This window comes from Sphaerodactylus townsendi, linkage group LG11 (assembly GCF_021028975.2).
Source record: "Sphaerodactylus townsendi isolate TG3544 linkage group LG11, MPM_Stown_v2.3, whole genome shotgun sequence".
Classification (NCBI taxonomy): Eukaryota; Metazoa; Chordata; class Lepidosauria; order Squamata; family Sphaerodactylidae; genus Sphaerodactylus; species Sphaerodactylus townsendi.
Genome location: NC_059435.1, coordinates 54,965,413 through 54,982,387, shown reverse-complemented (window position 1 = coordinate 54,982,387; position 16,975 = coordinate 54,965,413). Strand labels below are relative to the sequence as shown.

The 16,975-nt window shown below is 41.4% G+C and overlaps 1 protein-coding gene across 6 annotated transcripts in view; it reads left to right on the top strand.

Moving 5' to 3' along the window:
- The window catches only part of NSUN6 (NOP2/Sun RNA methyltransferase 6), a 25,275-nt gene extending 8,300 nt beyond the window's left edge, over positions 1-16,975 (top strand). For all 6 annotated transcript variants that reach the window (XM_048510674.1, XM_048510673.1, XM_048510672.1 and 3 more), the window contains exons 6-12: positions 724-877; positions 1,671-1,752; positions 5,142-5,261; positions 9,334-9,478; positions 10,866-11,014; positions 12,823-12,948; positions 16,380-16,975. In XM_048510674.1, the coding sequence (XP_048366631.1) occupies positions 724-877; positions 1,671-1,752; positions 5,142-5,261; positions 9,334-9,478; positions 10,866-11,014; positions 12,823-12,948; positions 16,380-16,586 (983 nt within the window). In that variant the 3' untranslated portion in view covers positions 16,587-16,975. The remainder of the gene's footprint in view (positions 1-723; positions 878-1,670; positions 1,753-5,141; positions 5,262-9,333; positions 9,479-10,865; positions 11,015-12,822; positions 12,949-16,379) is intronic.

Sequence of the window (16,975 nt, the reverse complement as noted above, 5' to 3'; positions counted from 1 at the left end):
TATTCTAGCCAAAGACTGCAGCAAAGGCAGGTTCAATGAGCACCCACTGGGCAGCATGTTGCTTAGTGGGGTAGAAGTTGTGCAGTATTTAACTTCAGGACTGTCTGGAGTAACTGTTTCTGCAATATTGGTGAGTTCCATTGGAGAAGGCTCGATGGGAATAAACAGGACTGTGAACATTTATGACACTCGTTTGTTATGCAAGTTATTTGTCCTGGAAGCTTAAAACATTTATTTGTTTATTTCTGGAAGCCCTTAAAAGGGTTGGCTGCTATTCAGGCCTTATGATTCAGGCAGTTGTAAGAAGATATGCCTCGGAACAGGAAGATTTAAATGATAGTTAAAGCCTCGGGAGTTGGTGTTAAGGAATATATTGTGTAACAAAATAAATCCATTCTGTACATTCTAAAGAAAAGACACATAAAGGTTCCTGCTGCTTCTCTCCTCCTCAGATCTTCTGATATAAACCACTTTTATAGATTGAACACTGGAATGTGGGGTTGTTGTTGTTTTGCTGTGTTGAACGACTGGGATGTAGTCGTAGAGAATGCTGCCAAGTGGGCATGGAGTAGCCATGTTCCAGCGCGACTCCTGACCGGAAATGTTTTCTTGAAAGTACATAGGGCTGGAGTGCATGTCCTAGGAGATGTCCCTAATGATTTGACCAGTGTTCTCATTCCAAGTCAAATATAATCAGAAATGTTCTCTCTTTTCTCTCCCCAGTTACGAAAGCTGGTGATGAGGTTTCTGTATACTCTGATATTGAAGGGAAATGTAAAAGAGGAGCCAAAGAATTTCTGGGTACCAAAGTTTTCCTTGGAAATGGGATTTCTGAAGTGAGACGCAATGACATTTTTAATTCTAATGGCCCATTGAAGTAAGTAAAAATAAGGCCTATAGTATAATTTATTTCATTTCTATCCCACCTTTTCTTCAGTGAAGATCCAAAGCAGTTCACATGTGGTTTCTGTATACTCTTCTTGATTTTATTCTCACAACAACCCTGTGAGGTAGGTTAGGCTGAGAGTATCCATCTGGTCCAAGGGTGGATATTATGTACCCTTCTTAATTAAAAAAAACCTAATAACGTTTTATACTATTTTTTTCTATTTTTGAGGCATATGAGAAAGTTCAAAGGGGAATGATCACAATTTAGCGGTGAAATTTATTTCAGAATGGATAGATTGTTTTTGAGGACCATAAAGGAAGGAGCACATTGTCAGATACTGTACATTGGATTCAGTAGTTAGATCCTGTGATCCAGTCACACAAAGCTCATGGATATTTCTTATGTTTCCTCCCTCCAGCATTCCCTTCTAACCCTGGTTCATTCCTCCAAGATCAGGGACAGAGGGTAGTGACTGGTGAAAGAAAGAATCTCTGCCCACTGTGGATTTCGAAAGTATAAAATAGTGTACCACTATATACACCTGAGAGATTGCTCAGCTTTTGCATGCAACAAGTTTATGCTAGTACTGATCCAGAATTATGAAATTCTTCTAGTTATGGTCACAGATATAAAATTAGAATTAATTCCGGGCTTATATTATGTGGCAATGTTGATAACATGCCACATTAAAAATTTTTTAGAATCAGGACATTTTACAATAGCATAACAGCTCCAAAGATGTAGACCCACTGTTTTTAACAGTGAATTTTGTGCCTTTCAGAGGATTGGGAGTAAAAATGACAGAGCCGATCTACCTTAGCCCTTCATTTGATAATGTTCTCTCCAGTTATATATTCTTGCAGGTAAGCAGTTATTAAATATAATAATGGTAGTGTTTTTGGAAATTAAGCTGCAGTCCTGTGTCCCTAAAAATAATTCCCATTTCATGCTGTGCGATTAACTCTTGAGTACAAATGCATAGGATTGGGTTGTCTGTGCTTCTAAGTGTAAGTCAGTCCCTCAGAATCATTGAAACTTTCAAAATGTGTCTTATAGTCCAAATCTTACTGTGAGAACTACTCCTGGTTCATTTTCTGCAAAACGTAACACAACACAAGGTATTTGAGGAAGCAATGTATTTATTGCTATTTCAAGCAGCATATATACATTTTGCTTGCCATAGTTGCTTGCATTGTTAATGGGTGGAGCTTTTTTTGCACGTCACGTTTCCAAGATGATTCTAAAACATTTTCCCCATGGAGTTCCCCACTAGTTTCCCTCCCATTTGGTTCTGAAATGTTTCGTTTACCTTTTAATTAGTTATTTCTGAAAACCCTTTTGTTTTTTGCTGAAATTTTTCCAACCCAGCTTCCCTTGCAGTGGGATCATGCTTGAAATGTTTTATCTTTCCCACAAAAAAGCCTGGCTGTTTTCAAACCCCCGCTGTCATCGTCCAACATTCCCCTCAGTGCCTTGTCCACCTTTTTTTTTTTTTTGCATTCCTCGCCTCACTCCTTTCCCCCTTGCCTCTTCATTTTCATCATTTTGTTGGTTTGGGGTTTGGTTCGGGATCTTTCTTTTTTTGCTGTTTTGGTGGATCAATGAAGCATTAATAAAATGAATCTTCAAAGCATAAAATCAATGAATCAACAATGGCATCATTTCAAGGAATATGCAAAAAAACAACAACATTATGGCAGCCATGTAACTTTTGGAGGAGATGAGTGCCGAGAAACATTATGATATGTGATTTAAAATATTCTACATGATGTATGTGGAAAGGGCCTGACAGTATACGTGGCACATGGTTTCTGATTTCTCCTATGTGGGCATAGTATCTATGTGGGTATAGTGGGTATAGTATGTAGCAGCTTTTATGGTCATCTGTCTAATATTCTAGAATTCTAATATTTTTGTTTCTTTACAGTAAATAAATAAGCCAGGTCTTAACACTAGGCTCAGTTCTTAGCAAAGTATCATCTTTGTGGGAGATAGTACTTATTTTTGCTTCTGTTTTATGATTGCAGCTGGCATGATTGTTTAATCAAACATGGTAGCCACAGCTCAGTTTAGACAGTTGTACAGTTACCAAGTCTTAATTGCCTTAAATTCACGCTATCCAGGTGAACTGGTTTGTATACTGAACTAGTAGATCAATATTGCTTGGTCCAGCAGAGCCAAAGTAATTTGGGCTTCCAAAACAAAAACTCTAATTACTTGTGTTTTCAAAAAGTGAGACACTATAACAAGAAGCTTTAATTTGATATTGTAAAGGTTACCAAGCTAGACATATTTGTAATTTATACTAGGTTTCATTTATAGGGGGGGGGGGGCATTTGTTTTGGTTTAATTTATTTTGTTGATGGCGAATTCATCATAAGGCAAAGTAAAAGTTGCTCTATAATTTTTATTTTCTTTAACAAAAACTTCTCTTGCACAACCTGCTTCCCTGTATTCATTATTCCTTAATTCCTTTGTGTTCTTTCCGCTGTAGACCAACATTAGTTTCTTGCTCCTTCCTTCAAAAGCAGTATTGATTGTTCTGTCACACTCTAAACATAAGGTTATGAATATTTTTTATGTCAGCTTTCTTTTAGAATTTACATAAGAAATTGTCCAGGGCAACATATGTATGCTTATCGTATGTTTATCACTAGTAGAGTTAGCTGGTGAGCTGCATAAATGAATTAACTAATCACTATAGACAGAATTTTCATATCTCCTAGTCAGCTCATATACAATGTGTTTCAGTGGAGAGTACATGTACTTTGATGAAAGCATCAACTGATGGCTATGTGTATTTGAACATTTCATGACCTTTTTCACTGGGCAGCTTTATACATAGAAGTGTGTTGATGAAGAACAAATATCATGTGGCTATTTGAGAAGCGGAATCAAAATTATATTTATTAGCACTATTCTGCTCATGTTTCCTACTATTAATCCAGTACCACTGATTTAATATTTTGACCCCATACATTATTAGGTAATATGTGTGACTTTATGAATGACTGACAATTCTCTATTCTAGGGGAAATTAATGTAGGTATCATCAACATACCTAATTCTTAACATGGCTAAATCTGTGGATATTTAAATTCAGAGACTGGAGCCATGAACACACAAATATCAAAGCACCCAAGGGTTCTTGAAAAATATGGAAGGTGGGTTTGCCTCCCACAAATAATAGGAGCCTGTGGCTTTAAGAAACAAATGCTCTCAATGGCCATTGCTAGGCAACCGTACAGTATTGCCAGTCTTCTAGCTTTGATTTTGTCAGAAAAAAGCAGGGGTAGGGAGCAAAGCCCTTCCAAGAGCTGTTCTGGGTTTTCAGGAAGTACTCAGGAAGTACTCACTGTGGTTTGCCATATCTCCCCCCAAACAACCAGCGGGCAACTTGCTATTTCACAACTTGCATGACTCACCCAGAGCTGGGTGCTTGCTACTGTTCAAGGGCAGGCACATCACAGAAGCCAGTGTGGTGTAATGGTTGGAGATTCATAGTAGGATCTGGGAGACCTAGGTGTGAATCATCGCTCTGTCATGGGTGCTCACTAGTTGACCTTGGGCCAGGTACACATTTTCAGCCTAATTTACCTCACAGGGTTGCTGCGAGGATAAAATGGAATAGCGGAGAATGATGGAAGCTGCTTTGGGTTGACGTTGTGGAGAAAGGCAAACTATTTAGTTGAAGATGTGAGGCAGATAAAAGTTAGGTTTGTTTGTGGGTGGGAAGGAGAGATGGAAACAGGAAAAAGGGAGAGGTTGTGAGGGCTCTCAGGTGTGGCACTAAGGTGACAGAACTGGAGGTGGGCAGGAGCCTGTGCTTCCCTATCACCACTGCAGCAAATACCACCAAGGGGCAGCCCCGGAGGCCAGAGGAGCCTCTGCTGTCCCTGCCACTGAAATAGTCACAGAGGCCCCTTCCGCACACGCAAAATAATGTGTTTTCAAACCACTTTCACAACTGTTTGCAAGTGGATTTTGCCATTCCGCACAGCTTCAAAGAGCACTGAAAGCAGTTTGAAAGTGCTTTATTCTGCATGTGCGGAATGAGCCTAAGATAGCAGTGCTGGAGGGGGCTGGATGACTGTGGAGGGGGGTTGCCATCCCTCCCACTGTCTTTCACTGGACCCGAATTCATGGGCTTATTTCTGGCAACGGAGAAATGAAACCAAAGTGGGGATATTCACATTGAACCAGATAGCTTTCAGAATCCCCTAGTTTCTAATTTCTTCTCTTTTTCTGCTAGAATTTGCCCTCTTCAGTTGTGAGCTATGTTTTAAATCCCCAGCCAGGCGAGAAAATTTTGGATATGTGTGCAGCTCCTGGGGGAAAAACAACCCATCTTGCAACATTAATGCATGATGAGGTAAGTGAAGTGAACATTTTCTGTCTCAACGAGAAAACTGACCCATGATTCATTAGCACGCCTTGTTTCACTCATCTGCTGAGCTCCACAGATAACTCATGGCAACACAACGTTAATATTTGGACATAGTGCTTATTTGCTGTCTGACTCTGCAGTTTAGAAGAGTTATTGAACCAAACATCATTTTTAAAAGTTAACGGTTACAATCAGGTTTAGAACCAAAAGGTCCAATTTCACCCGAGAGGGGGTGCATTTTAAAACTACAGTTACAACAGGCTTGTGAAAAGGAATATAATGCAAATCTTTTTTTTTAGTTTTTATTCGATTTTTCAATTTATTTTTCTCCAACTGAGGAAAAATAATGCAGTTAAAATCAAAGTAGCTGAAATGTACCAAGGTATTGTGCTCTGAGATATTACATATATTCATGATGTAATGGTGAATACTAGTTTGTTATGTTGGAATGAGTGACCCAGTAGATTTTGCTATTTCTTTTGGAAGGAAATTGAGGTTGGTTCATGAAGAGGGTGTACTGCAGTCCTCAGGTCTGTCACGGGCTGCACTCCAGGATCACTCAGAGGAGCAGGGTCAGGTGCGAGGCCAGTCAAGCCAAAGGAGAAGAGAGAGTCGAAGCCTGAGGGGTTTCCAAGAGAGTAGTCCACCAGTCCAAGGTCACATCCAACTCAGGGTCAGGAAAACAGGCAGGTCAAGGTTGAGAGGAGCAGTAGCATGAGTCCAAACAGGCAGTGCACTCTCTGCTTCCGGTTTATGCCTGACAGCTGGCTGCTTCAGGTGCATTCAGGATCTTCAGCTGGGCCAAGTGCCAGCAACTGTTGTTGGGCTATCCTTAGGCTTTTCCTTCTTTCTTGCATTTTGCCTCTCACCTGCCTGCGCCTCCTTTCCAATGGTGGGTGCATTTTAAAACTATATGGGTGGTATCCCATGTGAACACAATGTGATGCCACAATAAAAGTAAATCATTTTGACTCAAGGCAGATTATGTGTCAAAACAGTTAACAGAATTGGACATTTAGTAAACAATATAATAAGTTTAGGATTGTAGCAATCTGGAAACAAGCAGAAATCTAAAAACAGAACTGAAGCAAAGCATAAATATTAGCATGGCACATTAAATCATGCAGATTATACAGTAGGACCCTACTTACATCAAGCTGTACATAGTAGTATAGACCTTAGTCCCTAATAATTTATCTGAGTAACTTTGTGGACCATTTTATACAGTTCACCTTGTTACCTGTGTGGCTTAACCTTCTAGAATAATTCAGTTTTACATAGTTCGTGGAAATCCATGACCATGGGAGTTTTTCTGACCTCAGGCAGGCCACTCCATAAGATGGGGACAACAATGGAGAAAGAAGGTGTATGGGCAGTTATTAATTTTGATTTTGTCCAATTGTAAATTTATATCTGCAGAAAATCCTGCTCAAATGAGCAAAGATGTTGTGGTAGTGTGGAGAAGAGAGAATGTCCTGCAGATTTGAGGGACCAAGACCATAGAGAGCATTGTACGTACCTTAAACTGAGCCTGGTAACTGATGGGCAACCATTAGAGTGACTGTGGAATGGGGTAACATCAGGGCTGGAGCGAGGGGGAACTGCGCCCAGGCCCCGCGTATGCCCTGTGCCGCTGCCATGCCCCTGCCCACCCCAGAACGTCCCTGGAACACCCTCGTCACGCCCCCATACCAGCGTGCCCCTGGTGCATCACACACCCCTTGCCCTCTTGGTGCTATGCCACTGGGTAACATGTATGATCCTGGAGTTGGTCCACTACTGCTCTCTCAGTCACTTTTCACAGAAAGGGCAGGTTAGAGATGGAGTGTTAATTGGCCACATCATTTTTCTGTAAAGATGGTTTTTATAAATAGTGGACACATAACCATTTCCTTGAGAGGCCGAGGGAAGGTGACCTGAGTTAATGACTGATTTATAATAGATACGAAGGGTTTATTATCTCTTCTACATATTTGATGTTCAAGAGCAGTTTGAATCAGCTATAATCACTGCTGTAATAGTAATAATGCCAGTATCACCCATCCTATCCCCATTTGCAAATGCCTGGTAATAATATACTAATTAGCCCTGTCCTCACCCTGAACATGATTTGCATATAGAGGGTCCCTTGTCCGACATCTCTACCTAAAAGGATTTCACCCGGAAGGACTTCTATCTTAACAGCTGTGGCTGGTCAATGTAGATCAGTGATTTTCAGTGGTTTCATATCTGGACTTATGTTTAACACTAATAATTAAGATGGGACCTAATATTTTTTTTTACTATATTTCACTGTGTTTTCCCCTTCTTTTTGATTTTCTTGTTTCTGTTTTCTGATCCACCTGTTGCGTTCAAATGAATTCTCTCTTGTACCTTTTTCATCTTCACTTCTTAGTAGTAGTAACATTAGTAACATTGTAGAACATTAATATTGTTTAATTGGTTGCCCGGGAAGAAAAGCAGCATTAGAGAATTAATAAATTTGATATATGCCACATCATTTCTTCCTGTAAGGAACTGTGTATGTAAGAAAATGTGCCCATTTTATCAATTTGAGACAGGTTAACGTACATTTAGCTACAGTGCTGTTTTGGTAGAAAGAGGGTAGTACGTAAAATGTCAGGTGAATTTGAAAGATCGCGCAGCTTGGGTGCCGTGCTTCATGCGTTAGCAGAAAGTGTTTAGCCAGTCATGTGTATATGGAAGACCCGTGCAATTTGTGATATGTGACAACCTTGTTGACATGATCATTTAATGCCTACTGAAGTATTCACACTTTCATTGCGGAGACATTGCCAACATGCATAAAAGCATTCATGAAGCAGAGTCATGATATTTACAAGAAATAACCATTTACTTAGTGGTGTTAGTCCACAAATTGTGTAACTGCTTGTTTTCAAAGGTTTGCTTTATTTTAATGGATACCTTTTTAGTAAGCTGGCACATCATTATGTTTCATAAACACTGCAGTTCTCATGAATACTGCAGTCTTTATGTTTAAAAGACACCGCAAGACATTAAAAAAGTAAACTTGGTGACACTTCTTGGGGTTTTCAGAACAACAAATGAGCAGAATGGATTTCCCATTGCTTTTTTTTTTTGCATAGCAACCCTAGTATTAAATTAATTAATTAATTAATTAATTTTCTGGGCTGCATGGTCATGTTCCAGTAGCAGTTTTTCCTGACATCCTGTTTTAATGTTTGTTTTTCTTCAGTTGTTTGATACTGTTTTTATACTGTTGTTACCCTCCTTGAGGCTCACAAGTTAAAGCAGATGTATAAGCAGTTTAAATTAATAAATGAAATGATTGTAAGTCTGTCCCATGCTTTGAGATCCATGTGTCCAAGGCCCTTTCCGCACATGCGTGGAAATGAGCCTCCACCTGCATAATTTATGCCGGTGGAGGCTCGGGGACCGTTCGCACGCTAGCGTGCGAGCAGCCCCCACTTTCCCCCCAGCCAGAGAGGCAGCTCCGCATGGAACCGCCTCTCGGTCAGCCCCCTCCACTGACCGTCATGTCCAGCGTCACACTGGAGGGCTGCAGGGACCCACCTATGCTGCCCTCCAACCTCCAGGGGTCGGAGGGCAGCGTGGGCGGGTCTCTGCAGCCCTCCAGAGCGACGCTGGACATGACGATCAGTGGAGGCGATGGGGAAAGCGGCGTCTTCCCAGCGGTGCAGTTTGCCCTGCACCAATGGGAAGACTCCACTTTGCAAAGCAGCTTCACGCCGCTCCCAGGTGGCCAGGACGGCACTGCTGTGATGCAGCAGCGCCTCCTGTGCGAACAGCAGCCCAGGGACGACGTTTTTGCCGTCCCTGGGCCGCTGTATATCGCCCGTGCGGAATGGGCTCAAGTATCTCAGGCTGAGCAATAGTCGTTTCAAACAGTTTACCTTGCAATTTAGGTTCTTTGCGGATTGCACCTCAGTCATTACTTGAAATGGTACACATGATTTGGACAGTGTACTAAAGAACTTGAATAGTAAGGTTTTCAGTAAGATCTTCTCATATTTTTAAATCAATGGTTCTTTTTGATTTTCACTGTATTTTTCAGGGGGAGGTAATTGCCATGGACAAGATAGCAGATAAAGTCAAGAAAATTGGGCAAAATGCTGCACTGCTCCAGCTGAATTGTATTAAAACATTTTGCTATGATAGTACGAAGGCACTTACCACCAACCAGACAGAATGTGGGCAAGGTAACATTATTATTTTTTTCTTTTGGGTGGTTATGTTTTCAGAAGGCAACAACAACCAGTTTTGCTGCAGTCTGTAAGCCAATTACTTCGATTTTGCCGAACTGCTTTATTAATATTGTTAACTTTGCCAGTTTTAACAAAAATCTTTGAAACCTGAAAATCTTTGAAAACCTGAAAAACATCAGTACTGTATATCCTTTCTACTTTTTGGAGTGCCTATTCATTGGAAATTTGTGTGGAAAACCATTATCTACCTTTCTATATGGTAATCCTACCTATATTTATTTCCAAATTGTGAATACCGTGTTTCCCCGAAAATAATAATAATAATAATAATAAGAGTTTGGATTTATATCCCCCCTTTCTCTCCTGTAGGAGACTCAAGGGGGCTTACAATCTCCTTGCCCTTCCCCTCTCACAACAGACACCCTGTGAGGTAGGTGGGGCTGAGAGAGCTCCGAGAAGCTGTGACTAGCCCAAGGTCACCCAGCTGGCGTGTGTGGGAGTGCACAAGCTAATCTGGTTCACCAGATAAGCCTCCACAGCTCATGCGGCAGAGCTGGGAATCAAACCCGGTTCCTCTAGATCAGAGTGCACCTGCTCTTAGCCACTACGCCACTGCTGCTCCTCCATAAGACAGTGTCTTATGTTAATTTTTGCTCCCAAAGATGCGCTATGTCTTGTTTTCAGGGGATGTCTTATTTTTCTGTGTTCTGTTCGTCGGGCATCCTTCCAAACAAAAACTTTGCTACGTCTTACTTTCGGGGGATGCCTTATATTTCGCACTTCAGCAAAACCTCTACTACGTCTTATTTTCAGGGGATGTCTTATATTCGGGGAAACAGGGTAAGTGCATGTTTCAGAAAGGTGTGCTGTCCTTTCTGCACTTTTTCAGTACAGCTGGGAAGTGCACAGAAAACCTTTTGGGTTGTCCCTTAAATGTCCTTTTCTTCTCATACATTTTCCCCCTTCTACAAATACATAATTTATAAATGGCTGGTGTTCATTGTGTCTGACCCCAGCAGCAATTAGTATGCCACGTTTGTTGTTTGCATGTATCTCAGCACACAAATCAAATCTTTGCTTGACATCAGTGGAAAGGTTTGATGAAACTTTTGCTTCCTTTGTTGAAATATAATGGTAATTTGCCAGCACTTACTAAAGACTTTGAAATCCAGGCCAGTATGATTGATTTCCTTTGGAGCTGGAGATGAATTGTGTTTGATTGATATCAAGACTAGACAATTTAAATATATTTTTTTCTGTTAAACCTCCAAATAATCAAAAGTATGTGGGTGGGTGTGTATGGATGTGTGTGTGTGTGTATTTTAAAAAGTAAAACAAAAATTGGCTACAGTTCTTGAAATACTGACTTTTCTTTGTGTAGGAGGGCCTCCATTTTTACCAGAGTCATTTGATCGAATACTTCTTGATGCTCCCTGTAGTGGGATGGGGCAAAGACCAAACATGGCTTATTCCTGGTCTTTAAAGGAAATGAATTCTTACCAGCCCTTGCAGCGCAAGCTCTTCAGAGTGGTACGTATCAGCGATTAAAAAAAACAAGCTAAGGAATGCTGCAAATCTGTAGACTCAACCTTTGATCAACAGAAGACTAGCTGCTCATGTCATCATACTTCAGCTATAGTTGTGGTAGAGAACTACAGTTTCAGCAGCCCTTAAATAAGTCTCTGTGATGAGGCTGGTACCACCATCTGGTGATTACACTCACACTCTTTGGGAAGTTCCTGAGCTCTGTAATATTCAATTTTAAAGTCTCATGAGTTTCCACATCTGTAACATATAACTAATCTCTTTAGAAATATTTCAGAAGTTGACAGGAAAATTCTTAGCGACTCACACAACTTAGGGCAACATGTCCACTCTTCATAAGAACATAAGAGCCTGCTGGATCAGACCAGAGTCCATCTAGTCCAGAACTCTGTTACTCACACTGGCCCACCAGATGCCTTTGAGAGCTCACATGCAGGATATGAAAGCAATGGCCTTCTGCTGCTGCTGCTCCCGAGCACTTGATCTGCTAAGCATTTGCAATCTGAGATCAAGGAGGATCAAGATTGGTAGCCATAGATCGACTTCTCCTCCATAAATCTCTCCAAGCCCCTTTTAAAGCTATCCAGTTTAATGGCCATCACCACCTCCTGTGGCAGGATATTCATGAACAGGCAAGTCAGTCATCTTTTTTCCTCCTCCAATGAGGCATTCATATCCTGTGATATAGTTTATATTTCCACATATTGCTTTGACAGCATGGCTGTCTTCAGTATATAACCAGAAAGTTTTCAGAAATGTGTGTGTCTGAACTCCTACCTAAACAAATGGATTGCTAGTTTATCCCATCTGTAAGTCCTGGGGATGATACTAATTAAAAGCACAGAGAACATGTCTTTGTCTTTCAAGTCACACAAAAGAATAGATTCACTAAAATTCCCAGCTCACCGGAAGTTTAACCCTGGCTGCCAAAAGTCACCTCAGATTAAAAGATCTCACATCAAGAGAATAGAAAGAACACACGTGGGTTGAATTAGTCCTTCAGCAGATCCAGTGGGAAGATGACCCGGCGCCCTCTTTGACTTGTCCCAAGACATTTCCTTTAATTTCATGCTGTGCTCAGAGAGATGTTGGGACTGGCAACAGTCATGATTTATTCAGCTGTTCTCTCTTGTGTATTGAGCTTGCCGAACCAAAAAAGAAAGGGGCGGGGTTTAGAACACTTGAGATGTTTGTTTAATGATGATCAGCTTTAATATACAGATTCAGGTTTCTCTAAAGAAGATGCAGTTATTATTTCACTCTCTGAGGAGATCTATTGGAAGCTAGTCAGATTTCCGAACATCAAAGTTATACCATTTTACTGTCAGACTGTTAAGCATCTCCCATCATCACATTTTAATCTCTTGGTATGAGATAGTGATCGTTTGGATTGTTTGGGATGAACTCTTTCAGGCTGTTTTAATTATGGTGCTCCAAAAGAGACCTTGCAACATGAAGGCTGGTGTTCATAAACTTTTTGAACATAAGCCCGGTTCATTGAATGCATGGAAGCAGAAGTCCTAGAGCAGCCTGTTATTATATGATTGTTTCTACAAGGCAAGGCGTTCATACCTCGCGCATGGATGGGCCATCAATACATCATTTGTATCCAGGGCCAATGTGTGTGGCAAGCTGGTTCAACACAAAGCGCTCATTTCATGCGGAACAAACTCCATTTGGGAGTTACCTCTCTTGAAAAGTGGGGGTTTGTTCTTGCCTAAATGCACATGATACAGTGGTGTGCTTCAGAGATTCTTTTCTCCCATCCACATTTTAGTGTGTTTTGTCCATAGGCGGTACAGCTGCTGAAGCCAGAGGGCATCCTGGTATACAGTACTTGCACAATTACACTTTCAGAAAATGAGGAGCAGGTTGCTTGGGCACTGCAGACCTTCCCTTGCCTCCGGCTTCAGTCGCAGGTAAGAACGGGTTCACTTGAGGATTCATAATCCAGTTATGTAAGAATTATGAACTGTGGAAAAGAAAGAAGAAGAATTTCTTGGTTGGGGGGGGGGGGGTGTCACGATCCACAGCATCATCTACTTACTGTATTTCTTGGCAGCTGCAAGTACAAAGATCTGGTAATGTTTTGCTTCTTTGCCTTTTATCCACCAACGGAGAGGAGCTGAGGCTTCATGGTTAGGCATCTACTTTGGTTGCAGAAGATCTCAGGCCCAGTCTTTGGCATCTCCATTTAAAAGGATTAGGTGGGCTTCCACCTGAGACCCTGTAGAGCTACTGCCAGTCACAGTGGACAATACTGACAAAGATTTTTTTTATTTTATTGGCTTGCTGTCTCACCTTTTCCCAGCTCAGGGCAACTAATACACATAATAATACAATGCAAATTCCATATAAAATGTAGCAAGCAAGTTAAAAAATCTACAACTTCCATAACACTACAATTGCTGACGTTGGCTGCAGCAAATCAAATACCTTCAGATACTATTTCCAGGTTCCGAATAGCCTAGAATTCCTCTCCTACTGACCATAAACAAATGAGACCTGAGAAGCAAACCCCCCCCCCCCCATGCCAGAGAGGTATTGTATACTAACATTTAGGGCACATGTATCGAAGCCCCTGGTGTAGGCCTGGCAAGCCCATGAGTTGCTTTTTTAATGTGAACAGATCTTACAAGATTGTAGCAATTTCTGTGTCACAAAATCACACAGAATTTGCAGCTCAGGTGAGAAAACTCATTCCTTCTTACCAGGGGCAGAGCAAGGGGGAACTGCGTCCGGGGCATGCATGTGCCCTGCTCCCCTCCCACTCCCCTGCCAACCCCCAGAATGCCCCCACTCCACTCCTGCTGGGGCGTGCGCCTGGTGCATCACAACCCCTTCCCCCCCTGCGCTACACCACTGCTTACAGTGGTTATAGAGAAGATGTGTGTGTATTTATACATATGCATGAGTGTATGTCATATCAAGGTTAGGAAGATCGGAAAACACTTCCAGAACCTATACGTTCCAAGGAGGTTGGGCTGGTTTTGAGACAAGTTAGAGATAGGTATGGTGCTTCCTTCAGGCTTTAGCTTTCCTTGTTGTATGAAAGGGCGTTCCTCTGTTTCAGTACCTGTAGGTACTGAAGGGACCTTGATGTAATGATGGCCCATTCGGTAGGGATTCCGTTAACTCTCCTTCAGGAACAGGAGGTGACAACTGATATTAAAAGAGGGTCTTTGCCATTGTGGTAAAAGTTGCCTTGTTGTAAGAAGTTTAACTGATTCCCTGACTGCACACATCGTCTCAGCCGAATGCCTTTTAGCTGCCAAAGTACAAGAGAAACTGCAGAAGAGAAGCCTGGTAAACATTTTCCTGTCACTGAGTTCCTGTTTGCCCCCTACAAAAGGGCACCAGGAGGACCAGATGGGAGTGAAGGGTGTCTCTGTTGACTTAGCTGAGTCTGGGCAGCCTGCTGATCACGCAGAGAGAGTGGGATGGAGAAACAGCTGTGCCAATGAGCTTCCACAACTCTGTTGCCCTTCCCTGTACAGGGTTCAGCAGGCTGTGCTGGTGTTTTGAGAGTCAGCGGCAGTTTGCCAGTCATTAACTAATGTAAAGGTTAATTTGTCCCACATATTTATGTGAGCTATTCACCAAATCACGACTCAAAACGGTAATATTGTGTAAAGACTTGCGTTGAGAATACATTAGATAATAGTGTGACTGGACATTTTAATTAGTTACACTTCAGTTTTCCCAGACCTTCGCTGGCAGGGTGGCTGAAGTGATTTTTAATCTTGCAGGATTACATGGCCGAGACAAACTCGGATTTGATAGTGGGTTTTTGTATAATTTTGTAATCATGCTTATCTGACATGTATGCCTATTGACGATGTTGAATGCGTTGTTACAGCGTGTCATGTTGTAATGGAAGTGGTACATTGTCATCCATAGAAGGAACAGTGCTGCCAGACACTTGATAAATGTATCTGCTTTTGTGCCAGGCTTCCTTTTGGTTCAATTTTAAGCATCACTATAACAATTCTGCAAGGGGGGAAAAACAAATAAAAGAATCGGGCACAAATCAGGGCTGACATTTACAAAAGAAATGTGGCTTAGCAATGGTGTGCAGAAGATTCCAGGTTCAACCCTTGGCGACTCCAGTTAAAAGGTAGTAGATATAACAGACCTGTGTATGAGACCCTGGAGAGACTTGCTAATCAAAGGAGATAGTAATGTCCTTGATCAACCAACAGTCTGACTCAGCATCAGTCAGTTTCAGGTATCCTTGAATGCTAAATCTGGAAAACCTATTTTACAAGGCTGATTATGCATATCTAATACATAGGTGTGTTGAATACACGCATGTTCCTGCTGGCTGCAAGAAGGAAAATGTCTTTGAAAGTTAACCGTTTTCCCACTCTTAACAAGCTTCTTCCTTGAAGTAGAAGAAGGAATGCTCCTTACATATTGTCCAGTGACCACGACTCAGATGGAAATGCAATGGCAGGGCCATGGTAGATGGAAGAACTGTAAAAAATGGAAGAAGCTCAGGCTCTTGGAATTTGATGTCAGAATGTAGCCATGCTAAACTGCAGACTCCAACACACGCTGCAGAAGTGTCTCAAAACACCTTGCCTACTTCAAGCAGTTTCTGTTGAGAATGCCTAAGAAGTTGATATGTGTAAAATACTTTTTCATCCCAGCTTTACCTAGTCTTCCTATTTGGTTTTTTTTTTTAAGAGGTAGGCAGAAAACCTGCTGTTCATCTCAAATGAGGCACACGGAAAGTACAGACTTTTCCTTCCTGGCCAGAGACAGAACCCTCACTTGCCAAATCCCAATTAAGAGAAACAGGAGCACATGTTGCACAGTTTCCATTTCTTATTAGGGGAATGAAGCATCGTCAGCCATTCTGTTCTTGGCTGCCATCCTGGATTCATTAGAGATTAAAATGTAGAGTATTTCACCTTATTTTCCCTTGAATTGTGAAAATGGGCCTTGGCCTCAGCACTTTGCCAGCTAGTGTGGGGACGTTGCTTAAATCCCAGGTCCTTGAAAAGCCTCCTCCCCTTTAAGGTAGCAAAGTGGTGTAATTGTCTCCTGTCCTTCAGCGGCCTTGCCGCAGCTAAGCACCTATGTTCAGTCTTCCGTCTGTACTTTGCTGGAATAATATGGCCGCCCTAGCATAAACTGAATGTAAAAATGTGTTTGTTGTACATAAAAAGCACTGATACGTTTTCTTAGTATCAGTTCTATTCGTGCTGCTGTACTCAAAGGCATATATCCTTTGTGAATGTCTCCATTGGTTGTCAGCATTCCTGCAGTCCGAGCCTTTCTAAAAGTAAAATTTCCTGAACAGAGAGCAACTTAAACAACTTGTTTTATTTTCCTTCTTTAAAAGGAGCCTCATGTTGGACGAGAAGGAATGAAGGGAGCCGGGTTGTCACCTGAGCAATTGAAACAGCTGCAGAGGTTTGATCCATCTGATACAGTTCTGCAGGGAATTGATTTTAATTCATTGCAAGATTTCAAATATGACGATTTAATCAAATTGGCAAATAAAGATTGCATAGGATTTTTTATTGCTAAATTTATGAAAGTGCAGTGAAAGCCGTAAATGTACTGTTTAATATAAGAATGTTCTCCTGTTAATGTTGGGAGCGTTCTGAACTCCATATAGTACTGCTGCAGTGTTGTCAAGCCAACAGACTGACGACACGGTTGCTATAGCAGCAGAAAATCTGCCAGCTGTTTCTCCTGGGAGAGATCCACAGGTTGGAGAAACAAGTCTGCAGAAAGGGGGCAGTTTCTGTCTGGAAGTCGTTGCTTGGTTTTGTATTAGAAGGTCACTGGTTCTAGAATATGGGCCTTTTTAAAGAGTGTGTTATATATTGTACAAAATTGGTGATGAAAATATTCTATCATGCATTGTAAAGCTGTGTTTGCTAAATAAATGCTTTTGATAGGCAGTTTTATATTATTAAAGAGAGTGATGTA